This window comes from Silurus aristotelis (assembly GCF_946808225.1).
Source record: "Silurus aristotelis genome assembly, chromosome: 2".
NCBI lineage: Eukaryota > Metazoa > Chordata > Actinopteri > Siluriformes > Siluridae > Silurus > Silurus aristotelis.
Genome location: NC_139575.1, coordinates 32,464,217 through 32,491,750, shown reverse-complemented (window position 1 = coordinate 32,491,750; position 27,534 = coordinate 32,464,217). Strand labels below are relative to the sequence as shown.

Genomic DNA, 27,534 nt, shown 5'->3' with positions numbered 1-27,534 from the left:
ACGGTCCAAGCCGAGCTAGGTAAAGAGTATAGTTATGCTTGCAGAAGGACCAGACTATTAGTTTTATGGGTTTAGTCGTTCGTTTAGTTTCGTCTTTTTTGGACAATGTAGTTAGTGTTTGATGCGTAAAATACACAATGGTGTTATAAATGCGGAGTGAAGTGAAATAAAGCGTAGACTGGTGGTAAAAAATTGATAGGGGGAAAAGATCACCATAAACCAGTCATTTCTGATTGATTGTAGGGTTTAGCTGTTGTGGACGGAACCGAGAATCGGGAAGGTGAGGCTCGCCAGAGATGATGCGGAAGCTGGCGGTGGCGCAAAGCCGCAACGAAGGACACAGGCCGAGCATCGGGAAGCGCAGGAGGATGCTTATTCACTACAAGGGTGAGCGCACACACACACCTAGATCTTCCTCCAAACACTCATGCATTAAAGCCATGAGTGTCATTAACTACAAAAATCTCCTGCTATTATATCATGTGAAATTTCTTCTAATTATTATTTTAATATTATTAAAAAGGTGTCAGGATAAACCCGATTAGCACTCAGTCTTGTCTAAACCCCAGTAGCTTCGTGTCGTTTTCCCCCCCCCAGCTTCACTTAAGACTTATGAGAGGGGACTTCCGGTCAAAAGGTACACGCGAGCATACCTGTGCTGAACACCTACTACAGACATCCGGATATATGAGGAAACCACGTCCCCGTAGTATCTACTGCTTATGAACGAAATGGCTCCCTATGTGCGTGCACTACATAGGGTGCATACATCAAGTAATTCATGCAGCTAAATGCTGACTTTTTTGTAGGATCGGATTATGGCACCGGTCCCCAAGTTTATGTTGCACCACGGATTACTTTCACGCAACACACCAATTGGCGGGGTTTGGGGGGAGGGGGTGCATAACTAAATAAAACAGCATGGATATCATATTACTCTTTTTATATTAATTATTAATTTAATTATTTCATATCTTGTAAAAATTTAACTCGACTCACTATAATGCAGAGTTTAATTTATTGGTGAATAAAAAAAACTGCTACAGACACAAGTGTGCCTGGGGATTTGGCACAGGAAGAAGTGATCCTCTTTAAAAATAAACCACCCTGCAGGCTGCTAAAGTCAATTAAATTGAAATAAAATCAACTTTACAACTTTTTTTTCCTTTCTGTGCGACCCGGTACCGAATAATCCAATAATAGTCTGGTGGTTGGGGACCCCTGAATTATGATGCAGTTATGTGACCGATTTTGTTCACTTTACACTGTATGTGTATTTTTAGGTGAAAAATACATCATAAATGGTACTAATGATGCCATTCCAGGATCGAGTAAAGGTACAGTTTAGAACAAGGATTTGTCAGAGTGATGTGCAGGTGGATGAGACTGATACATGGACCACAAATATAATTATTTGCACCGGGCATTGTGGCATGACCTCATTTGTGTTGTGTTATGTATGTATGATTATGTTTCCTAAAGGTCTTGTGTAGTTTCAGGTTTTACAATCTGGTTGACATAAATTTACTTCAGGTGTCAGTAATAACAAAATCACAAAAAGTCTAAAATCAGTAAGCAACAGAACAGAATTTGTGGCCTCTTTTGAAAATGAGTTCATAATAATGAGGGAAAAAGGCCTTTGTAATGCACCAGCTTTATTTGCATCATAAAAGTTAGAGAATCTTTTCATCAGATTTGATACAACTAGTAAATAGAGCACACCTAAAAGTTTATCAGACATTGATCAACTTGTGGGAACTTAATGAATACATAGATGAACTTGATACCAAAATATTTGTGGACCATAATTATTTTTTATTTCTTTTTGGTTCAACCACAAATAGTCCTGGCTACATGTTAGAAATGGTGGAAGATCAATGTTATGAGGTTGCTTAAATTCTATAGAAACCATTACACGCAAGTGCAGACTTTTATGTACTCCATGAAAGTCGCAGGAGACTTGAAATGAAAATCCGCCTGGAAGTTACAACTTCATCATGTTGGGATCTTCTAGCAGTGCAGTCATCCAGAACATACATTCAAACACCAAAATCCTCACGCAATGGTTCAGTGGTCACAAAATCAAACTTTTGACATGACTGTCTTTTAAACTAAACCCCAGTGAAAATGTGAGGTAAAAGGAATTGGTATTTTCTGTAAAACATGAGTGTGTGTACTGAGGAAAGATTTTTTTCACCCCAAAAGCAGGCTGTGTTAAATTACTAAATGTAGAAGTGCCAAGATTTGTGACACACCTTTTTCAATGTGAGATTACACTAATTAACCATAGTCATTTTTTTTATACCCTTTCTCCCTTCCCTGAATATCAGATAATTCAAGTGCTGTTTGAAACATCTCTTTTGAGATCCAGTCTGTCTCATCCTGCCAGTAAAGGTGTTCTTACGTACATCAGCTGCTCTGTGGCACGTTCTCATGTTTTGATACAATTTCAAAAGCAATCTGCTCACGAGCGAGCCTGTTGGAACATGCAGAGCGAGAGAACGGAGGCAAAAACAAACCAAAACAAATGAAATGAGGTTATCTCACTGTCACCACAACAGACTGCTTCCTTAGAACTCTCTTTCTCACTTGCATGTGATTTGATGTAGCTGTAAAATGTAATTGTCAAGCCGTGGAACTATTTCTGTTTTAGCGGACTTTGCGAGTCTAATCGGTCAGAAGATGATTTATTTTCTGTAACAGTATGACAAGCTGCGTGGTTTTATTGCCTTTGAGAACAACTACTATATCAAAAAAGTCTTAATCGAATTTTATTTGTCACATACACATACATTCAGATTGCGATATTTTATATATATGTATGTATGTATGTATGTATGTATGTGTGTGTGTGTGTGTGTGTGTGTGTGTGATTCTTGATCAGGAAGAGGGCAGCTGTTGGGCTGTGTGTGACTGACACACACAATCACTTGCTACATTTGGTGTTTGGCCAGATTCCATGCTCTTGACGGATGGTTGCTGTTCGTACATGGCACCCTTCAACCATCAAGCCCAGTACTGATCCTGTCCAAAGGCAAAATCTAGCCGTCCTGCTCCACATATGCATTCAAACATTCTGCTCAAATGAGCTCAATGTAAGGTTTTGCATTTACTAGCCTCTTGTTACTGACTACATCTTTGTTGCATATATGGATTGTATTTTGACCTCATCGGTTGTGATGTGTGATCGGTTGTCATCGATTCATGTGGCCAGTTGGAGGTCTGAATAAAAAGGTCGAATCAGGGTACAGAATGAGAAGGTCATAAAAACATCAGAGCTAATCAGAGTGCTAGAGGTCAGTGAGTCTCATTGATCCACTTAATCCGAGAGGTGAAAAAAGTTCAATATAATGAAGTAAAATTTAGAAACATGTTACACATAGTGGTGTCTACATGTACATTTTCACACTAATAAAACATACTATATGGACAAAAGTGTGCCTAAATTTACAGCCATATGTGGTTCTTCCCCAAAATGGTTACCACAAAGTTGGAAGCATACAGTTGGATTTCTTTAGATGCTGTAGCATTTATATTTTCACATTTACGTTTACGGCATTTGGCAGGCACCCTTTATTCAGAGGGTTAACGGCCTTGCTCAAGGGCCCAGCTGTGGCAGCTTGGTGGTGGTGGGATTCAAACTTGTGACTTTTCTATACAAAGTCTAATCCAAACCTGTTCCAGCATGACACTGCTCTACATTATTTAAAGAAATGGTTAAATAGGTTAGAGTGTAGAACTCTGACCTCAACCCAATGGAGCACCATTGAAATGAATTGGAACTCTGACTTCACCCCGGGCCTCTTCACCATACATCAGCACCTGACTTTATGCCATTGTAGCTGAATGAGCACAAATCTCCATAAAAACACAAAAAGCACATACAAATCTTATGGTCTCTTAAGTCTCCACAAACTTTTGTCGTCCATATAATGTACCTACTTTATAATCAGCATGTCCATGTTACAGTTAATTCCAAGCCTGAAGCAGCTACAGTACAAAGAAAAGAAAACTAGTGGTGGATAAAGTACATAAAGCTTGTATTTAAGTAAAAGTAAAGATGCAGCAGGTGAAATATGACTCCAGTAAAAGTGAAAGTGCTCCCTTTAAACTTTCACTTAAGTAAAAGTACAAAGGTAATGGCCTTAAAATGTACTTAAGTATTCAAGTACTATGGTTTATTCTGGATATTAATCTTGACTTATCATTTTTTTATCACAACTCGTTTTATGTGAAAAGACTCTGCACCCAGATCTATTAATAGAATATTAATGACTTAAACACTGATTGATATCTAATAGATTATCATGAGCCCAAAACCTTCTTTTTTTAGCAACTTAAAAAAGAATAGTGAAAATAAGGCCACAGGTGCTGTGGCAAGTTAGAGTCAGGTGACACTTCCATCATTTATTCCTCTCAAAATGTTCTGCTTGCTGTTGAAATGATGCTATACTGTATGTACATACTAAGTAGATACCACTAATCCGCAATGGCATTTGTAGCTTGAACGGCGACTTGGATGAAACAGGCCATGACCCAAAATCTCCCCCATTGATAAGTTTCAGCTTTAAAAGCTCCTCTCTGCTTCAGCTACCGTTACTAAATGAGTAAGACATATCCTCAGAGCAGTCCACAAATTTGGGTACATTTCTGGGAACTCCATTTTATGTATAAATATCACCCTAAATGCATTTATTGCACAATTAAATACAATTAATCAAACTCTCAAAACCAAGAAACAAACAACTCCTTGGCTAATTGTAGCTATAAGAGGAATACAACATCTATAACCTTATATGTCTTTTAAACAAGCCTTTTAAGCTGCACTGGAGATTTCCCCCCTCACTGAACTCATTTCAGGACCTTTTTAGTACAATCACAGAAAACCTTCATGACATCACCTCAGTTAAAGGTAACCAAATCAACAAGTGCTGTTAAACTACAATGCAACTAGACTAGTTAGGCTGTAATTGTTTTTGTTGCAAGCTACAGACATTATGATAAACTTCATACTATAAATTATAATGTTATGTAAACTTAAAGAAATATTGTTGCTTTATGCGTAAAAGCGCAGCAGGCAACACAGCATAAGTGATATACAGATATTAGCAGATTTCATTTAATGCATTAACCTTCACCATCCTTATAACGAGATAAGTGATAGAGCTGCATACACACCTTTATTTTTAGCTCGTTACCCCCCTATTTCGTTCCTCTTTCTTTTTGTATTGGGCTCCTGGGATTTTGACCTTTTTTGTCATCCATAATTTTAGTTTAGATTCAGCTCTCCTTAATGAAATGTCGTCACCCAACCCTTGCTTCTCCTCCCAGAGTGTATGAGTGAAGGAACTTATCCGGGCAAATCCCGAACAGGTTCATTCACGTGATATTTGCATGGTTGCATCAATTATTCTAAGTGGTAAAAAAAATTAAATAAATGCCCCCCTGCCCATGTCTCATATGCCTAAATCCGCCACTGCACAGCGGCAATCAAAACAAGTTTAAAACAGTCTGCGCTTTTACCCTGATTGGTGGCTTGCTGCGTGTTTGACGAGTTAAGTTTTTATCCACTCATAAATAAAAAGGAACGACTGATTTTGCGAAATGTACTTGAGTAAAATGTAAAATATTTGACTTTGAATTGTAGTTAAAGTAAAAGTCTCCCCAAATGAAAATACTTCAGTAAAGTAGAGATACGTGAAAAAACTACTTAAGTACAGTAACATCACATTTACTTTGTTACTGTCCACCACTGTTCAAAAATGCTCTTTATGTGTTCTCTCATAAATGGATCTTTGAGAAGACTTTCCTAATTTCTGCCAAGAATGAGACCTTTTTCTTTTTTATCTTCTCCAATGCCACAGTCCCAGCTGGTTTTGTGGCTTACACAAAGGTAGATAATACACATACATTAAGTCTGTGATCTCTTAAATTCCTCGAGGTGCTCCAGAAACTAGTTTATGCTTTTAGAAAAGGTCATAGATGTTGTGTAAAAAAAGATTTTTTAATCTAATTTTTAACAGTCACCCACTAAAAGGTATTCAGCAGTCTGTCAGCAATAAGACTGCGGATTGTTCAGGTGTGTGTGTGAGTGTGTGAGAGAGAGAGATGTGTGGTGATGTCGAGGTGTTGGGCGGGTGTATTATATACCAAAAACAACTTTCGCATTTTTAAATCCACTGTTGTATAATAATGGCTGTGAGCAATTGCAGCTTACCAGGGGAATGGGTCTGAAGAGATGAGGAAGAAATTTCAAGTGGCACAAAGCTAACAGAAAGAGAGGAAAAGTGTGATAAATCTAAGAAAATGAAGAAAGAGAGAGAACCGGTAGGTTTTGCATTAAATGTGGCAAGTGTACGAAAAAAAAAGGCCACCTTTGTTGTAAAAGCTGCACTGTATTAGGTGTAGTGCAGTTCATTGGAAAACCTCAGTAAAGCTAGTGTTACAAGTTAGTCTGAGTGCAAGAGGGTGAGAGACAGAGATAGATCGTAATGCCATTAATCCACCCTTCTGCTGCCCACAGTGTAAGCCACGGATAGTGCAGAATCTTGTTAACTGGACACACATACAGCAGAACTGAGACTGCATTGCTAAAATCATGTGCAAACTTGAGCACTTTCAAACAATAGCTACGCAATGCTTTATATTGTATGGAATAACAAACAACATACAATACATGGCCTAATTAGGGGTTTTAAATGATACACGATAGCCTGAGGTCGGGCCTGATATGGGCCCAGGACAATCTTTGGAAAATGTCAGGAGATATGACAATATATTACTTACTTAGCGTTTTGCCTTATAAGAGCTATTCATCTATTCGCTATTCAGATTTACATACAGCATGATCTGATGTACAGGGAGACCTTTGGTCCAATTGTATGTGTGGGCAGGCATTACAGCTACTGTGACCCTCAGTTAAATGTAATTTCTAACATTCATATGTTGTCGTTGTCAGTATGAACAAAAATATATGTATTCATGTTGTAAAAAGTGTATTTAAGTTATGCAACTCTAGAGAGCAAGGTTCAAAAATAAAATAAATTGCTTCAAAAGTCTTCAGGGACAACATTAAACAGCAGCCGAATTCAAAAAGTTAGTCATTGCAAAAGATCCTTGTAAGTATTATTGGTTGGAAAGATTATTGTCCCTGGAAAGGTGCACCACACAAAATAGCAACGTGCTTTCAGAATAATAAGGAGGATAAGAGAGAAACCAGCAGTCATCTGAAACAAGTTGCAGGATGACCTGAAAGCAGCAGGAATAGCAGCTACACAGAGCTTTTCTCTTGAAATAATATTTTGTGGTCACATGAAGCAAAATTCGTTTTTGTTTGGTGGGTGAAAAAAATTGTCCTTCAGAAGGGTCTTGGGCAAGTTAGGCAATTTGAAAAGAACCCATAGCCAACAGTACACAAATAGTAAATTGTGGCATTTTCTTTCCCCCTATCACTTTTGTTTTTAAAAATATTGAATACATACATAAAGTCAGAAGACATTCGATAGAATTTTAGGCCTCAGTCAGAATCTAGGGTTCGTTCCCTGATACGTCGCTGCACCTGCTGCCTCCAACCAGGTACCCTGGAAGAAAGTCTGCCAAAAAAAACCACGCAAAATCACGGTTCTGGTAGCAAAGATTGTTCAAAGCCGATTAAGACAGAATAGGGTATGAATAAATTTCTTATAAAGAACTGCCATTTAAGGTATACCTATACATTATACAGCGGTATAGACACCTTCGAAGAATGTGGGCCATATAGACCAAAGTCTATTTGTGGGGCAATAAAAGTAGGTGTAAATTTCCCTGCACTATGGTATACATTATACAGGAAAAATGAAGAAATGTCACCGGAATGAATAACCGAAAATTCTCAGAAAATTTTGGAGTGGCAACTATATTTAAAATATACTTATCAACATTATTTACTAGAAGTATGATGAAAAAAAGAAAAAAAAAAACGATTATGTTAAGACAAAAAAAAGCATAAACCTATAAAAAGAAGTTAGTGATAGTGTGGTTGCCAGTGCACTGTAATGGCTGAGCTGCGTTACTGGAAAATGTAACAATGCCACCTAGAATTCTCGAGTTTCTATTTTGTAGTTTTGAGCAATTTGTGGGTTTAAAGTAAACGCACTCGGCTAATAGTAATGTACTGTGTAATGTACAAGTCATTAATATATGCATATGGTTTTAATGGAAATCACTGTTACCGAAAGTAAAAAAAAAACACCTACACATTCATTTCACAGCTTAATCAATCACACTGCTGCTGCATAATGAAGGTTTTTAAGGATATTGAACATTCATTTTGGCTTTTGTTCCACACTTCTTTTATTAGGTTCTGAAAGATCAGAGCAGATGCTGTTTGTTTGTGGACACGAGTGCTGGTGTTCAGCACCTGGCCGTACACCAAAATCTCTTGTAATCTCAGTAAAGCCTCTTCGAGGTTCAAGTCATGTCAGGAGAGCTTCCCAGCTGCCCTGTCAGACACCCATCTGCACCCTCTATTTACTTACCCTTAATCATTATATCTGCCCTTATTTGGTTCTAGTATTTTTCCAACTTGACTGTAAAAGAAATTCTCATAAAAATATAGGTATAACCGGCTAAAGAGATTAGCAATACTGAACATTAAATTGTGGCCTCAATGTTTAGATTGAGCATAAAATATAAATGCCAATATTTCTTTTGTTTGCAAATCTCTAAAGGTGTGCTTTTGATGTAATGATCTAACCTCAGGAATCGGACGTTTTCCATGATTTTTCCATAGTTTGTAATTGATCGGGGTCAGTTGCACGTATTGAATATCAACAGTGGAATCAGGCATGTCATCTCAAAGACCGACAACTATCCGAGTTTACTTTCTGCCTTGTGTAGCTGTACTGTATAGCTTTTCTTTACTTTTATCATGGAGTTCTCATTAATATGACTTTGGGATATAAATATTAATCTCTCAGTTTTTGATGCTGATGGTGGAACGTGTGCAGCTGACCGTTACAGCTTTATTATTATGTTTGTGATGTTGCTAATTTTTTTTTTTTTTCCCCACATTAAACGCCAATGTTAAATGCGCTAGCAATTTGGGATATGAGTCGGGACTACACAGTTGTCACCGAAATAACACATGCAGACAGACACTGGATCATAATCGAGTTGTAAATGTAATAAAGAAATAAATAGTCGTGTATAGCCATTATTTTAACATAAAAGTACATTTCATCGGCTTGGAAATCTCCACCGCTTAGTCTCAAAGCAGTCAGCTGAAATAAAAAATATGCCCATACAAGTCGCAAAGCAATAGGCATATCCGCAGTATCTTTTGTGGTCGAGGAAATGTATAGAGATATAAAAGGCAGCGAACAAACAGTTCCTAATCACTCAGTCAGTCCCTGGTGATGAGAGAGTGTGTGTTTTAAAATGGACATCTCTGCATAGTCCTGCATGTTCTGATTACCCGTGTTGGCAGATGGAGCAGTAGGAGACATTTTCTAGACGTGCGATGAGACATTATGAAGGAATTATGTAAGCCTCTGATTCTCTCCGTTCAGGCATTTGCATTTTTCTTAATATACAATACTGAACATTTCTTCTCTTTTTTTTTTTTTCACATTAGTGTTCTTTATGCTCTCTCTCTGACCCATTAATTTTTTCTCAGTCTCTCTCTCTATCTGTGTGTCTTGCTTTTTTTCATTCATGTTCTTAGTCCATTTTTAACCCACACGTATTTTCAACCCACCTCTTTACCGCCCATGATTTCTCTGGCTGGCAGTTTTCCTAGTGTGCCCACACACACTTACACACAGAGTAGCAAATTCTGCTGTTCACAGTAGGACAGAGGAAGGGACTAGCTTTATCACACCACATTAGGCTATTTTTGGGTTGCTTGGAATGGAAACAATGTTCTGACGTTGCTCTCAAGAAAGGAAAATGTGCTATTCTTTACTCTTTAAAACCTATTAAGGTTGAAGAGCTGCCCTCGTTAGTTAGGGCCTGTTTGGTGTTTGAGATGATGGTCTTCTTGTTTGAGCCAGCGATAATTTGAGGACGAGACCACAAACTATTTTTGTGGAGGAAATCGGCACGAACTAAATACTATTTAAAATCCAGATTTGTTGGTGTGGTTTTGAGCTTAACTGGATTTGAAAATGGGGCTTCTCGTTTAAAAAACGCTCTGCGGCAACACTATAATTTTCAGTTGTTTCCCAAAAGTTGCTCATCCACACTGAAATGTTTGAAAACGTTGATGTCCCTATTAGGGCTGTAATGATTCCTCAAGTAGCTCTAGTAATTCATATAAAATTATTCATCGAGGCAAATTCGTTTAGTCCGTTTAACTACACACGGAGCACTGTGTTTCCCACGGACCATTATTACTGACGCACCACCTGCTAAACTCTGAAACGCTTTGGATCGGTAACATTGAAGACGTTGCAGAATAAAAAAATGGAGGAACGGAGAGAAAACAGCGAGGAGAAGATTCAGGACAAAGAAAAGGCCAGAAAGTTTCCAAAGTTCGGGATCATTTTAAAACTGAGAGAGAATTTCTAAAACTTCTATAACCAAATTCAGTGTCTCCTATTTGGTCACATTACACCATAAAATCACACCTTGACATCTTGTGTGTTTAAAATCGAACACTTGTTCAACTTATTCACTAATCCCTACTTGAACACTGACGTAAACACAATATGTAATATATTATGAATGTTCGCTTAAAATGTACAATTGAAAAGAGAGTGCATTTTAAGTAGAAAAAGTGAATGAATATAGGTAACGAAAGTTTAAGCTAATTAAATCCAAACACCTGCAAAGGTTTCCTGAGCCTTTAAATGGTGTCTCAGTCTGGTTCAGGCTACACAATCATGGGGAAAGACTGCTGACTTGACAGTTGTTCAGAAGACGATCATTGACACCCTGCACAAGGAGGGTAAGACACAAAAGGTCATCGCTAAAGAAGCTGCTGTTCACAGAGAGCTGTATCCAAGCACACTAATGAAAAGTTGAATGGAAGGAAAAAATGTGGTTGAAAAGGTGAAACGAAGCCGAGTAAAGAATTTAACGGAGATTCACAATGAGTGGACTGCAGCTGGAGTCAGTGCTTTAAGAGCCTACACGCGCAGACGTATCCATGGGCTACAACTCATTCCTTGTGTCAAGCCACTCCTGAACCAGAGACAACGTCAGAGTTGTCTTACCTGGGCAAAGGACAAAAAGGACAACTGTTGCTCAGTTGACCAAAGTCGTCTTTTTAGATGAAAGGATAGAAAAGTTTGCATTTCATTTGGAAATCAAGGTCCCAGAGTCCGGAAGAAGAGAGGAGAGGCACAGAATCCAAGTCTCTTGAGGTCCAGTGTAAAGTTTGCACAGTCAGTGGTGGTTTGGGGAGTCATGTGATCTGCTGGTGTTGGTCCACTGTGTTTTATCAGGTCCAAGGTCAGCACTGCCGTCTACCAGGAAGTCTTAGAGCACTTCATGCTTCCCTCTGCTGACCAGCTTTATGGAGATGCTGATTTCATTTTCCAGCAGGATTTGGCACCTGCTCACACTGACAAAAGCACCAAAAGTTGTAAATGTCCATGGTGTTGGTGTGCTTGACTGGCCAGCAAACTCACCAGACCTGAACCCCATAGAGAATCTCTGGGGTATTGTCAAGAGGAAAATCAGAAACAAGAGACCAAAAAATGCAAATGAGCTGAAGGCCACTGTCACAGAAACCTGGGCTTCCATACCACCTCAGCAGTGCCACAGACTGATCACCTTAATGCCACATACTATTGGTGGTCTTGGGATTTTCTTGAGGAATGGTTTTCCATACAGTCCTAAATTATTTTTCTTCTTTCGGCACTGAGTTTAGAGGAACTGCCTTGTCTACGCAGTGCTTGTGAGGTTTAATGCAGCTTCTAAATCTTCTTTATTGATCTGCCAGAGAGTACTGGGAAATCCAGATACTGGGATGCATCAAAATAATTAATTTTATGATGTATATTTTTAACTTCTATTAAGCTCATCTTCACTCCTTTCCCAAAGGCGTTTTCAGTGACTGTTCATCCGAGATGTTTTCTGTTCAGAAAATAGGAGCTATTTTAATATTTCTCATATCGAGGCCAATTATCAGTACATCATGCCCTCATTAGGACAGTGTTTTTCTATCTTTCACAACCTGGGGGTTGAATACTTACACAAGCAGCATAATTTTTCCTTCATGAATTTCCTTTGAAATATTAGCAAAATATTTTGAAATATTTGCCGACTGTGCACTTGTGTGGCAACTTAATTTTTATTTTTTATATATGTGTTTAACGATATACATCAATTATTCGATAATCGGTGAGGTAATGCCACAGGCATATTAATAATATACCCTATGCTCCGTTTGTTAAATTAATCAAGAATTGACCTCTTTCCAGACACGACCAAGCACGCGGACACACAAAACGCGCACTTTAATGATCAGTCGCACATAACTCAGAAGCACATTTTGTACTGTAGGTGGCTTATCTCATGGTCCCGTTCATGCTGCGGGAGAATGAGTAAGGCAGTCGTGAGTGTGAAGAGCCCACGGATAGCTGGGTAGGAGGAAACAGCTTGGCGAGGTGGAGCAGGTGGCACGTATTGCACAATGAAGCATCACACCCCGTGCAAATGGCGCACCTGCCACGCACACAAACGACTCAGATTTTATGCACCGTGACCATTCTTTCTGAATGAGTGTCGACTTGTTTACTGACACACGAACCACCGAGTGGTCTGGTAAGCTTGCTAAATGTGTGTGTTTACTGTCTAAGGATTCATTCCATGCATAAGAGAGAAACCAGGATGGAGGTAAGGGCAAAATAAATAGGCAGGAATGGAATAAGGGCTAATGAGAGGAGAAAGTGTCAGGAGAGGAAAAAGCTGGAGGACAAGGTAGTGTGTGTGTAGGAGAAAACGCTTATAGGCCAGAGCAGCTGTAGACTAGCTTATCGATTTCTAGTGGGTAGGGGATGTAAATGGAGGAATAGATGAACCAAAATCCACTTAATCTTTTTAACTGCTTTTGCTTGAAGCCATATTGATCTGGGTTTGTGTGTGTGTGTGTGTGTGTGTGTGTGTGCATGCATGCATGCATGCATGTGTGCCAATTAATTTCTGCTTGGCGCTGAAGGGTTCGGGTCTATTTTATACCTATTTAAATAATTAAAGAAATGAACATTGTTTTGATATAAGTAATATACTCATAGATGTTTTGGGGTAAATGTCTACAAATATGACAGTATTATTTATTGTGTTTTTTTGCTCTTTGAGAGCCACTATCCAAATGTATCTACGTTTCAGAAAACACATTATTCTGTGTTTTCGTTTGTTGTATACAGTTGCTATGTTAATGTGATAAAAGAATAGTTATGTATTGAAAATATAGAGTGCAAACTGTTGGAAATGGCTGACTTAATATAAATAATAAATAAAGAGGTTGGCATTTGTAAATGTACTCAACTATCTGAAAGTACACAACACCAAAGTTGTCAAAGTTCCTCCGATTCTTACACTTGCCCATTTTTTCTGTTTCGGAAGTATCAACCTTAAGAATATATATGTGTGTGTGTGTGTGGGCAATAGTTTCTGCACTGTTAGACACTGTATCCAAATCAGAACCTAATTTAAATACAGTGAGTCATGTTCAAACCATGAGATAATGCTTAGAGGGAGAGACAGAGAGCACAAATAAAAAATGCAAACTGCTTTGGAATATGTAACTGTATGGATAGAATGCAACATATCCATGGTTGAAAATATTAGGATAAATCAAGAGAGAGCCGAAAAGGAGTTTAGGCCTGGAAGAGCAGGACAAAGAGCGCAGTAGTGGAATTCATCCAAACACTCCAATAACTGGATTATATGAGTGTGTGATCATACAAAAAAAAGAGCATTTTACAACATTTGAGGACAATTCTGCAATACACAACATAGGTCATAGCATGACCTGATTATATACAGGAAAATGCACTTCATTGGGAATAAAGGGGGAAAGCTGACGACACTATCATCCTTCCTAACAAGGATGCGGCATCGCTCTGAAATGCAACTCTTTGCTAAACAGGGACGGACATTATAATCATTTTGATATTTATTAAATTGACACTACATTGTTCTTCCTGTTCAGATTAACATTTCATGCAAGTTCATATTATGTACACATCAGCTTTAACGTTAAATTGGTAAACTCATTCTAACCCTGTATTAAACCTAAACTGATTTCATACTATTTTTACCTTAAAATCTCATTAGTGCCAGACCTTATACATGATAGGAAACTATATAGGTGAGCATGCATTAGTGACACTATCGCCATGGTGTCCGGGAAAGTGTGCCGTTAATTAAGGATTTACATCAGCTTCACTTTTTCCAGTTACAGATGTGAGATATATATATATATATATATATATATATATATATATATATATATATATATGTGTGTGTGTGTATATATATATATATATATATTAACTTGTTTCTTTGTTTCTTGTTTCTTTGTTGTCTGAGTGAGCGATCATTTACACAGAAGTAGAAGGGTATCAGGACAATCCTTCCTGAATAATTAAAAAAGTCCTAAAGAAACCACTAGGATGACTTGAGTCTCTTTGTTAAAAGTTTGTCTTTTGGGGGGCTATTAAGTCATTGGGAAAAAATTTTTGCTACTTAAAAACAAAATAGAAAAACAAGCAACAGATTAAATTGGCTTTTTAAAATGTATTTTAAAATCTTCTAGAAACCACTAGGACGACTCGACTTTATGTCTTTAAGGTTTATGTCAGTAAAAAGGGCCATTAGGTCGTGGGAAAAAAATTGGGTTAAGACAATAGTTGTTGCGTTTGCTTGACCCTTGTTATTGAAAGTTGTTGAGACGCTTGCTAACAAACTTCTTAAGGAAATTAAGAAAAGACAGAATCCTGTCCGTACCTGTCCCACTGTCCGTGTGTTTATTTTTTTCAAGCGTATTTATATTAGAATGGCTTTATATGCATGCATTTTCTTATATCATAGTGACTGTTGTCTGATGTTGCAGAATGCCAGACGGTGCGAGCATGTGACACCGGATCAAAGAGAACACATGAACGTGTGAGGATGTATGACTGTGACTCTGTCGGTGTAGGTGTACGCATGCGTTTAAATCGCGGCTTCGCTTTTGTCTCATTGCCAGAGCGTTAGTCAGAAACACACAAACCACAGGGAAATGGCACCATTCCGATTGGCTGTCAGGCTGTTGCTATGGGAGGTTAGATTGCCCTCCCATTGGTCACTCCAGGCTGCACGAGGACAGTGCTTTGTGGTTGTTATGGCGATAGACAGGAAGTTGGAGATTGTTATCGTTTGGGAGATTGAATGTACAGGATGTGCTACAGCACTGAGAATCAGACTGTGTTTTAAAGAGCAACAATAAGTAACACCCCTGTCCTGACCTGGTCGAACAGCGATACGATCTGCTCCAGAGGAGAAATTTTTCATGGTCAGGCATGTTTTAAAAGGGAGTATAAGAAAGAGAGACAGGGAGAATAAAAGGAGAGAAAATGAAAGGGGAAAAAATTGAGAGATAAAAAGAATGAGGGGAGTAGGAGAGAGAAAATGCTAAAGAAAAGAGACATAATCTAAGAAAGGGGAGATGGAGAAACAAGAAAAGAAAGGATAGCAATAAGAGACTTGAAAGATAAAGAGATGGAGGGGCAAAGACACATGGTGAGGTGAAGACAATATGTTTATTTCAGCACATAGTGTGTTTTGTTTTTTTTGTTTCTCATGGATTGATGAATGACTGTTAACAGATATATGTTTTAAGGGGATGGATGGATGGATGGATGGATGAACAGACGGACTTTTCAGCTGCCTGGCCAGAGATACTTAAATGGGAGAATTTTGGATGTATGTGGAAATTAATGAATGGATGGATTGCTGGAAACACAAGTGGGCATGAAAAGGGATAGGTAGAAAGAAGGATATATAGAGATGAAGGATATGACGAGAATGGATCTAAAATACAATGCTGTGAGGATTGGGCAGCAGTCGAAGACGGAGGCCTGCTTAGACTGCTGCCCCCGCGACCCGAATTACGGATAAGCGGGAGAGAATGAATGAATGAGGATCTAAAATAAAAAAGAGAGAAAAAAAGAATGAAATGTTAAGAAAGACAGATAAACTTAGACAGAGAGGTCAGGAGAAGACTGAAAGGTCAGTAGAAGACTGAGAGAAAATTATATGGTTCATTTGAGGGATTTAAGTCAAGATTTAAAAAAAATATTTACATGAATGGATGGATGGCTTGGGATGGGAAACCAATGGTAGGATGTATAAATTGACAGAGATACCTAAATAGGAGTTTTGGGATGGAATGGTAACAGGCTGTCTGATGGATGGATAGCTGACTCACTGTTTAGCGTGGCGTGGGTTTGTATTAATCACATTTTAAAAAGTGTACCGTGTAAAGGCTCTTACTGATATATAAGCGGAGGAAGAGAAGATTACATCATGTCTGAGCAAGCAGAGTGGAGAACGGGGGGAACTGAACAGAGATCTGCACCTCTCTCTCTGAACGAGGGGCGATTTTTTTTTTTTTCAGTCTCGTATGACGTTAGGAGCTTGTGAGGAAAGACTGAGAGGAGGGAGACTCTAAGACAAACGATACAGTGTTTCTTTGTGTGTTTAACAATCTGCAATGTTGCATTCTTGCTGCACATGCTGATTTTCTTATCTATATTTTTACACTTTTGTATTTCCAGGTAGATCCATGTGGACAGGAGGTGTTTCCTAATCTCAGAGCTCCTCCCTTTCCCTTTCCCATTCCCCTCCTTGCATCCTGACATTGGTGGTTCTTTTCGCCTGTAACCATTTGGTCATCATGACGTCCACTCGGCAGACGATGGCCTTCAAACTGGCTCCGCCCCCACGAGAAGTCGGTCCAGAGCCACTTGATCCTTGTGATTTGGGAACGGAACGCCGTTATGAGGTGGTACCAACCGTGGTCTGCTCCATGTGCTGCCTGTTTGGCATTATCTACTGCTTTTTTGGTATGTGAGACCGCCATTCTTGTTTAGATATATTACTAATAGTTACCTTTGTATAATGGATGATTGAACAGAGATGCATGTATTGGAAATGTATGGATGGATGGATGGATGGATAGATGGACCAGGTATAGGGGATGGAGAGATATGCAATGCATTGACTAAAGTACGGATAAAGAACAGATCGATGGAAAAATGATTAGCGAGATGTTTGTGGGAATGTCGATTCAGTGGCTCCAGTTTAATCAGTGACTTTTAAGTAAAAATAAAGAAATCATTTACAAAACATAGCAGGTTTAGCCAGCGCTCTTACACTTTATTCTAGTTACATAAAAATGGTATGGTACAAATGAGTAACCACCAAGAAAATAATGATAATGATAGCATCAGCGACCAATTCATGACCACACACAACCACCCTTCCTGTAATGGGGCTAATTTAAAAAAATAGACACTAATATGCTGTGCTTTAAAAATCTTTAACAGTCACAATGTAGACAGAGTGATGTGTTCTATTGTATTATGCAAATTAAATTGTGCTTATGCAAATTAAGGCCACCTGTGTTCTCGGTCAGTGACGTACCCTGGTGGTCTAGAAGTGTTTAAATGACGAATGTTTTTTTCACAAAATGGTGCTCATCAAAGAAAATGTTGGTAAACTGTGTTACTTCCTGCTTATATCTATGGTAAATAAACAGTTAGCGCACTTCATTGTGTCTTTTTAAAACACTAGATAGGAAAAGGCCTGATCAGACCACTGCTCAAGCAAGGGACTTTTTTTTTTTTTTTTTTTGAAGAACATACCTACTTTGCGCAGTTGAACATAGCTGCTTTATTTTTCTTACAGATTATGTAATTGTTCTCACGGAACCAAAGCGGTTTATAATTATTTTTTTTGTGCTGCTAATCAGTTTTAAACCTTCTGCAAAGGCAGGGCCTAAAATAAGTTCTTCATAAATTATATCCGAGATTCAAGCACAGCACCTTCTTTATTCCAGCTTCTGTTCGCCTTTGAAAGACCAGAATGCCGTTTAAATGTAGCGATGAAGCACAGTCTGTCTCTCAGATGCTTGCAGATGGGGTGGGTGATGAAAGAGGACACATACTAATGAGATTTGAAAAGATCACACTAGTGAACCGTTTTGGAACTGTGAAGTCAGCACAGCTGGTAGATGATCACGTGACCCCAAATTCCGCACTCCTATTTTACACGACTCATGTCGGTGTCATTCAGTCCATTTTCTACATCACAAAATGATCTCCTCGTCACTCCTTATCTCACTGTCTAATCTGACGGTATTTGTTTGGTCTCCACCAACTTTGAAGTAGTGCTTTCTTATTTCAAACTGTGTAGAACTGAGTTATGTGGCGATGTTGAAACGGTGCTTCCTCCTTTCAAGATATTGCGACTTCAAATCCCACAAACAAGCATAATCAGCCTTGCTATCAGTGGGCAAGGTGGATTTCCTTTCTCTTCAATTGATCCTGGTGAGTCTAGCAAATTGAGGCTGTAATGTTAGTTTGTGTATACAGACCAAAGCAATTGAGGCGTGTCTGAGCAACGATTTTTTTAAATTATTATTCTTTCAATTAAATACTACCTGTTTATACACTGTATATCCCAAGTTTTGGGGTCACTTGGCCTTCCCTGAATGATTGCTACAAGATTTGGAAGTACATAATTGTCTAAAAATGTTCAAGTAAACTACAGCATTGTAGTTTCCCATCATAGGAACTAAAGGCCCCCAAGATTTTGAGTGGTCTGTGCATAACCCTGACTTCCACCCTCTTGAACACTAGGGGTAACCCTGAATATTCGAAGATTCGATGTTTCGACGAGAGGACCCTAATTCGACGACCAATCTCACAGTTGAAACTTCGCAGAGGTGTTCTGAAATAAGGATCATCATTTTGATTATATGGGGGTGTTTATTTTCATGATTCACAACCACCACAGGAGCATCGTGTCTATTTAAATTTACAACAAGGTCTGAAGTATTCTGTAAAGGTATATTGTGTTCTAATTAAATTTCTTTAAATGTAAATACATTTTGGATTGTTTTTCAGTGCATCGATGTTCTGCTGTACTTAGAGCACGGTTGAACAGACAATTTAGCCACTTTATTTTAGCCCCCGTCTGACACGTACACACAGACACACACACACACATGCTTCGACTATCAGTCGACTATAGCAAGACTTGACAATTCTATCAATTCTATGTAAATCCCTAGACGAGGACACCCCTACCAAACACTTAGGATGAACTGGAATGCCGACTGCCACTGGACCTTCTTGCTCTAAACAAACCGATCCCCACGACCTCATCTCAAAATCCCATGAAATGTCTTACCAGAAGAGTTGTATGTTTTTATAACAGCAAACAGGAAATAAATCTGAAATGGGATGGCCAGGTGTCTGCAAACTGTTGGCATATAGTGTGTCTTCCCTTTTCTTTAGGTATAATGTTAACCTTAAATGCACCCTAGTTTCAATGCTGTCAGGTTATGGGCTAGTAATATATTCCGAGGCATGAACTTCATAGCGCTAATAGATGATCGAAGTAACAAAATTATCTTTTTCTCACAGGTTACCGCTGTTTCAAGGCCGTGCTTTTCCTGACAGGCCTGATGTTCGGCTCGGTGGTGGTCTTCCTGCTTTGCTACAAGGAACGAGTGCTGGACACACAGCTTAGCGCTGAGGCGAGCGCGGGAATCGGGCTAGGCATCGGCACACTATGCGGTCTGGTCACTATGCTGGTGCGCAGTGTTGGTCTCTTCATGGTAGGCCTGCTCCTGGGTCTGCTGGCAGGCATTGGCACTCTGGTGGGCATGGAGGAGTTGTCATCTGCACCGCCGCGATCAGTGTGGGTGCCGCTCGGGGTGTTGCTAGGCCTGGGAATGCTGTTCGCTGTTCTCACACTGCAGTGGCAGCGCTTCTTCACCACTCTGTCTACTGCGGCTTTCGGAGCAGCCGTTATCGCCGTGGCAGCCGATTACTTTGTAGAGCTGTTCGCGTTGGTGCACTACATCTATGAGAGGGTGAAGGCTGTGCCGGCACGCTCGGAGTGTTGGGTGACGTGGGCTGTGCTCGGAGCCTGGCCTGCCCTCGCCCTGTTGGGAGCACTCGTCCAGTGGCGTGTGACGGCTGAAGGGTACTCCCACACTAAAGGTAAGGACAATGAGTATAGGTACAAGAAAAATGGATATGGTGGTTTGTTACTTTATGTTCATACAGCAACACTACCAACTAATAACATTTAAACATTTGAGACTTCCTCAATTCTATTCTTAAACCACATTGATATTTACCAGAAAGTGTATTTTAGGGTATTTTACGCTTGGTTTGTTTCAGTGCCTCAAGTGTTCTCAAATTAATGACTAGCAAAGGAACTCAGATCCCTCTAAAGAAACCCAAAGGTTCTTATTTGAGGTTCATTTTGTGTTCCACCTGGTAAGTGAGGACTTATTATCATACATACAGAGTTTTTTGGCACGTAACGGACAACCAATACACATGGCTTGTTGTGTGGTCATGTGGACCTACAACAAGCTCACCAGTGTTGGGTAGCAACATGACATAAGAAATGGAGGCACTGTAGCACTAGTAATTATGTTACAGAGCATGGTGGCAGTAATAAATATATATATATATATATATATATAATCTTCTTCTTCTTCTTCTTTCGGCTGCTCCCATTAGGGGTCGCCACAGCGGATCATCCGTCTCCATACCACCCTGTCCTCTATATCTGCCTCTTTCACACCAACTACCTGCATGTCTTCCCTCACCACATCCATGAACCTCCTCCTTGGCCTTCCTCTTTTCCTCCTACCTGGTGGCTCCATCTTCAGCATTTTTCTACCAATATAATTCATGTCCCTTCTCTGCACATGTCCAAACCATCTCAATCTCGCCTCCCTCACCTTGTCACCAAAACATCCTACATGCGCTGTCCCTCTAATAAACTCATTTCTAATCTTGTCCATCCTCGTCACTCCCAACGAAAACCTCAACATCTTCAGCTCTGCTACCTCCAGCTCCACCTCCTGTCTTTTACTCAATGCCACTGTCTCTAATCCATACAACATCGCAGGTCTCACCACAGTCCTATAAACTTTCCCTTTCATTCTTGCAGATACTCTTCTATCACAAATCACTCCTGTCACTCTTCTCCACCCACTCCACCCTGCCTGCACTCTTTTCTTCACTTCCCTAACACACTCTCCATTACTTTGCACTGTTGACCCCAGGTACCTGAACTCCTCCACCTTCTCCACCTCTTCTCCCTGCAACCGCATCACTCCACTGCCCTCCCTCTCATTCACACACATGTACTCTGTCTTACTCCTACTGACTTTCATTCCCCTTCTCTCCAGCGCATATCTCCACCTCTCCAGGCTCTTCTCAACCTGCTCTCTACTCTCACCACAAATCACAATATCATCTGCAAACATCATAGTCCAGGGAGACTCCTGTCTGACCTCGTCCGTCAACCTGTCCATCACCACTGCAAACAGGAAAGGGCTCAGGGCCGATCCTTGATGCAGTCCAACCTTCACCCTGAACCAGTCTGTCGTACCTACTGCACACTTCACTGCCATCACACTGTCCTCATACATGTCCTGCACCACCCTCACATACTTCTCTGACACACCTGACTTCCTCATACAATACCACAACTCCTCTCTCGGCACCCTGTCGTACGCTTTCTCTAAATCCACAAATACACAATGCAGCTCCTTCTGTCCTTCTCTATACTTCTCCATCAACATCCTCAAAGCAAATAAGGCATCTGTGGTGCTCTTCCTCGGCATGAAACCATACTGTTGCTCACAAATGGTCACCTCTTCTCTCAGCCTGGCTTCCACTACTCTTTCCCATAACTTCATGGTGTGACTGATCAACTTTATTCCCCTGTAGTTACTGCAGGTCTGCACATCTCCCCTATGCTTAAAGATCGGTACCAGCACACTCCTTCTCCATTCCTCAGGCATCCTCTCCCCTTCCAGAATCCTGTTAAACAATCTGGTTAAAAACTCCACTGCCATCTCTCCTAAACATCTCCACGCTTCTACCGGTATGTCATCTGGTCCAACCGACTTTCCATTCTTCATCCTCTTAATCGCTGCTCTCACTTCCTCCTTACTAATCCTATCTACATCCTGCTTCACCAACTCCACATCCTCCAACCTTCTCTCTCTCTCTGATTTTCCTCATTCATCAGCTGCTCAAAATACTCCCTCCATCTTCTCAACACACTCTCCTCACTAGTCAACACATTTCCCTCTCCATCCTTTATTGCTCTAACTTGCAGTACATCCTTCCCAGCTCGGTCCCTCTGCTTGGCCAATCGGTATAAATCCTTTTCTCCTTCCTTAGTGTCCAACCTCTTATACAGTTCCTCATATGCCTTTTCCTTGGCTTTCGCCACATCCCTTTTAACCTGCTGCCGCATCTCCTTGTACTCCTGCCTACTTTTCTCATCACTCTGTCGATCCCACTTCTGTTTTGCCAACCTCTTTCCCCTAATGCTCTCCTGCACTTCCTCATTCCACCACCACGTCTCCTTGTCTTGCTTTCTATTTCCAGATGTCACACCAAGTACTTTTCTAGCTGCATCCCTCATCACTCCTGCAGTAGTTGCCCAATCATCCGGCACCTCTTCACCACCACCAAGCCCCTGTCTGACCTCTTGCCTGAACCTCACACTACACTCTTCCTCCTTCAGTTTCCACCATCTTATTTTTCTTTCAAACCTTACTTTCCTCCTCTTCTTCTTCGCCTCCAAAACCATCCTACAGACCACCATCCGATGCTGTCTAGCTACACTGACCCCCGCCAACACCTTACAGTCTCCAATCTCCTTCAGGTTGCATCTCCTACACAGAAGATAATCCACCTGTGTGCACCTTCGTCCACTCTTATACGTCACCCTATGATCCTCCTTCTTCCTAAAATACGTGTTCACCACTGCCATTTCCATCCTTTTAGCAAAATCTACCACCATCTGCCCTTCCACATTCCTCTCCTTCAAACCATACCTACCCATCACCTCCTTATCACCTCTGTTCCCTTCACCTACATGCCCATTAAAGTCTGCCCCAATCACCAATCGTTCTTTCCTAGGTACACCATCTACCACTTCATCTAATTCACTCCAGAATCTTTCCTTCTCCTCCATCTCACAGCCAACTTGTGGAGCATAGGCACTGATGACATTTATCATCATCCCTTCAACTTCCACCTTCACGATCATCACCCTATCAGAAACTCTCTTCACCTCCACTACACTCTTACTGTACTCTTCCTTCAGAATCACCCCTACACCATTTCTCTTCCCATCCACACCATGATAAAACAGTTTAAACCCACCTCCCATGTTCCTGGCCTTACTCCCTTTCCACTTAATCTCCTGAACACACAACACATCTACCTTTCTCCTCTCCATCAAATCAGCTATCTCTCTCCCTTTACCCGTCATAGTACCAACATTTAAAGTACCAACCCGAACCTCTACTCTCCTACACTGCTCCTTTTCCTGCCGTCTCTGTAGACGCCTTCCTCCTCTCCTTCTCCTTCTTCGGCCAACAGTAGCCCAATTTCCACCGGTACCCTGTTGGCTAACGATACCTGTGGCGGTCGTTGTTAACCCGGGCCTCGACCGATCCGGTATGAAATTCTCATTTGTGATCCGCATATTTGATTTGGCACATGTTTTACGCTGGATGCCCTTCCTAACGCAACCCTCCCCATTTACCCGGGCTTGGGACCGGCACTAAGAGTACACTGGCTTGTGCCCCCCTAATGGCTGGGTTATATATATATATTTATATATATATATATATATATATATATATATATATATATATATATATATATATATATATATATATATATATATATATATATATATATTAAAACACCATTACGAATTGATCTCTTATACACATATTTCTCCTGATTGGCTGTGGCTTTCATCAACCTGTAAAGAGTAAGGCCGGAATTTGGTTTCAAAACCATTAATTTTTTGTCCTAGCTTGCATTGTGTATACAGTTCAGGCTGGTGGTGGTTTTGTAATGGTATGGGGAATACATTCTTACCACCTATTGGGCTACTTAATACTAATCGTTTTAATTCCACCTTCAATTTATAACAGCTACCTGCAGCGTAATAATGCACCAGGACGCAAAACACAGGTAATCTCCAACTGTTTTTGTGAACATGACCGTGAGTTCAGTGCATTTCAGTGGCCTTAACAGATCCCTGAATCCGATTAAATCGCTTTTCGGATGTAGTAGATGAAGAATTTTACGGCATAAATGTGCAGCTGGTAAACATTCAGCAATTTTGTGATGCACCAGCATCAACACAAAACAGAATCTCAAAGAAGTGTTACGCATCCTATGGAATCCATGCCATGAAGGGTTTAACTGGGGCAGGAAAAGGGGGTTCTTATTTACTATAAGTTTTGTGTGCATAGATGTTCAGATACCAGTCAGACATTTGTTTTATACTTCCACAAACCAATGGTAATTAAGACTACATTGATCATTTCCAGTCCTCTATCTCTAGAACCAAGTATCATGATGAGCAAGGGATTGCTCATAATGCAAGTATGCAGAAGCATTGTCTTTTTCATGCCTGACAGTTATTTTTGAAAGATTGATATATGTTTGTGCATTCCATCTTTACAGTTAATTGTGCTTATCTAGTGTTGGAGCAAGTACATACTGTTTGTGTGTGCATTTTAAGAATGCATGGATGAGGCGTTCTGGGTTGAATGAGTGTATCGGGGTGTGAGTCTGTGTCTGCTTGCACGACTGTGTGTATGTGTGGGCAGTGTGACAGATGGCTCTGTCTGTCAGTGTGCTCTAAGATGAATCTCCAGCAGGGGACTCTGGGTGTGTGTGTGTGTGTGTGTTGCAAATGACATTAAACACATCGTAAAAATTTTAAATCAATCTAAGCTTTTAGCATATGTGTGTAGTGTCGTCGTCTCCCCCCCCATAGTAAATAGGGTTTTAATTCAGATTTGAAGTGTAAGTTCACCCCTGTTGTTTTTCTCCATCATGCATATTCCATGCGTCAGTGATGATTAGCCGTCAGCAGCGGCGAGTGCAGCTCATGCGGATCAGACAGAAGGAGGAGAGGAGGGAGTGCAGCAGGAAGAAAAGGAGGAAGCAGCAGTCTCAGCACCACACGCACTCGGGCAAAGCCTTGCACCCAGAACCACCATACCGTAGGAAACCCCAGCCCGTCCGCCGATATGATGGAGATGTCCTCTCGCCGGTAAAAAAAACAAGCACACAATTACACACGTGTTTGTATTCATGCGGACGGGCCACAACAGTAGATATTAACAAGTTCCACTCATGTTAGCGGAGAACAGGGATTTGAACATCAACTGGTCTACTGACTTAATTTTTCCATCAACCTGTTAAAAAATAAGTCCAGAATTTGATGTAAAACCTGCATGAATTTCTGTGACCCAGCTTGCATTGTGTATACAGTTCAGGCTGGTGGAGGTTTGGTAATGGTGTGGGGATACACACGTGTCTGTGCTCATGCTTGTGGCTTACTGCCACACCTGTTCACAATCAGTTCACACTGTTCCATCACATTGTTTCTCTCAACTTCCTTTTTCACCAATGTATCCAGTCCTCACTCTCTTCTCTCCCTGTTTTAGAGCTACATCCAGAGTTTCCGAGAGCGACAAGGGGAAGGGTGTGTGTATCCAGGTTCTCGGCTCTCCGGCACACACACAGCTGTGGACATAGACTACGAGTGCGGCTCAACTGTCCCCCTCACCTCTGGGGCTGGACCTAACCTTCGAGTGTGACGACACACCCTCGCACACAGTTACACAATCTGAAACAGTCATCAAACATACCTGGTGCTGTCCCTGACCCATCTGTGTGTGGACAGCTGTAACAACTGTATAGATAATGAGCGATGAGGGGGTGGGGGTGGAGTACAAGTTTGAGCATGTTGTTTAAGAAGTGTAAGATTTGCACGCACCTACAGTATACACACACACACTCCCGTTCACTGCTGGACATGTGCCTGAGCCGTGGCACATCAAATCACTTGTAGGAAAATGAGGTAAACATCTATGAAAGAATAAAACCGAGGCCCAGCTCCATCACATTGTACTGAATTTTATATAATGTCAGTGTGATGTCAGGCAGTGCAGTGAAAAAAAAAACATTTCCTGTCTGTCATCTGGCATTATTGCAATGAGGGAAATTCTCTCTTGGTGCTGAATCTTGGAACATACAGATCCTTCTTCTACGTTGTAAATCTGTGGAGTCTACCGTTTACATCTGCATCGTCGTTCACATTGTTTTGTCATGAACTCAACCAAATAGCTGTGCAGAAACGGGGTTTGCCTTGAGGCTCCAGTGCGAGGCTGTCTCAGGAGAATCTGCTCCTAGGCCTCGTTTTAACAAGGCTGCAGAGGAAAGAGCCATATTACAGCATCTGGTGCAGTCTGAAAGCAATTTCTGATTGTGACAAAAAAAAGAGACAGAGGTGATACTCAGGGACTGCTGAAACACTGCGAACTGTTGAACTCTGTGGAACTATTGGCACTAGCGCAGGACGGTGGAGTTGAGAGAGATTTTTTTGTGTTTTTTTTTTCTTTGGTAAGTGTTTTTTGGACTTCCATCCATCTGGCATCAGAGAATCCTCCACGTGAAATCCTGTCACTCATCGCTGTGCTTTTCGCTGTGCTGTTGTAAAGTAAAGTGCTGATGCTGATGCCATCTACTAACATCTGTGGTGTCCTTAAGAACAGGATCGGCTTTTTTATTTCTGATGATCTGTGTTTGATAAGACCATGCTCTTCCAGGGCATCTGTTGACCTTTTATTTTATTGTATTATTTTTATTTTTTTGTATGTTCAGATCAATGCACCTCTGTTTTTGTACATAGAATGCACTAGAATGCACATTTACCCTTTTAATTGCCTTTGCTATTTATTTGACTTTTTATTTGTGAAGTCTGCTATTTAATTTATTTATTTATTTTTTTAATTAGGCACTTAGATTCGATGAGCAGACAGATGTGTTTATTTATTTGCTGGCTTATTTATTTGCGTTCGAGATATGCAGAATATCCAACTCTGAAAAGCGAAGAACCGAGCAAACATCTCTCATCAGGACGTGCACCTTACAATCTAATCTTATTCTCCTTCTTATTATAAAGCATGCATTTGTATGGACCTGGATATTACGATAAAGTATGTGATTCCACCATGTGGGTTTGGGTTGTGATGTGCTTTTATTGGATAGTTTTTCATTTGTATACTTAACACACACATACACTCACACAAAGTAGAGTTTGATGCATATTTACTTTATTCCGAGTTCCTCGTCAAAACATATCACGTCTATGAGTTCAATCTGCATCACTTGCCCTCCCTCCTGTCCTCTCTTGCCTTGGTTAATTCACTTACATATAAGCCCCTCCCTGTGTTTTAACTTTTGTCCTTACTTC

The 27,534-nt window shown here is 40.4% G+C and overlaps 1 protein-coding gene across 2 annotated transcripts; it reads left to right on the top strand.

Moving 5' to 3' along the window:
• tmem198ab (transmembrane protein 198ab) lies at positions 1–27,295 on the top strand. Of its 2 annotated transcripts, none has more exons than XM_083534061.1 (5): positions 1–387; positions 16,749–17,036; positions 19,623–20,204; positions 25,127–25,326; positions 25,724–27,295. In XM_083534061.1, exons 2-5 carry the CDS (start codon positions 16,868–16,870, stop codon positions 25,874–25,876), a joined length of 1,104 nt encoding a protein of 367 aa, XP_083390187.1. In that variant the 5' UTR covers positions 1–387; positions 16,749–16,867; the 3' UTR covers positions 25,877–27,295. The 2 variants fall into 2 exon arrangements, with proteins under 2 accessions (XP_083390187.1, XP_083390188.1); XM_083534062.1 differs by lacking the exon at positions 1–387 and adding an exon at positions 15,421–15,716.
• Positions 27,296–27,534: the final 239 nt, after the last annotated feature.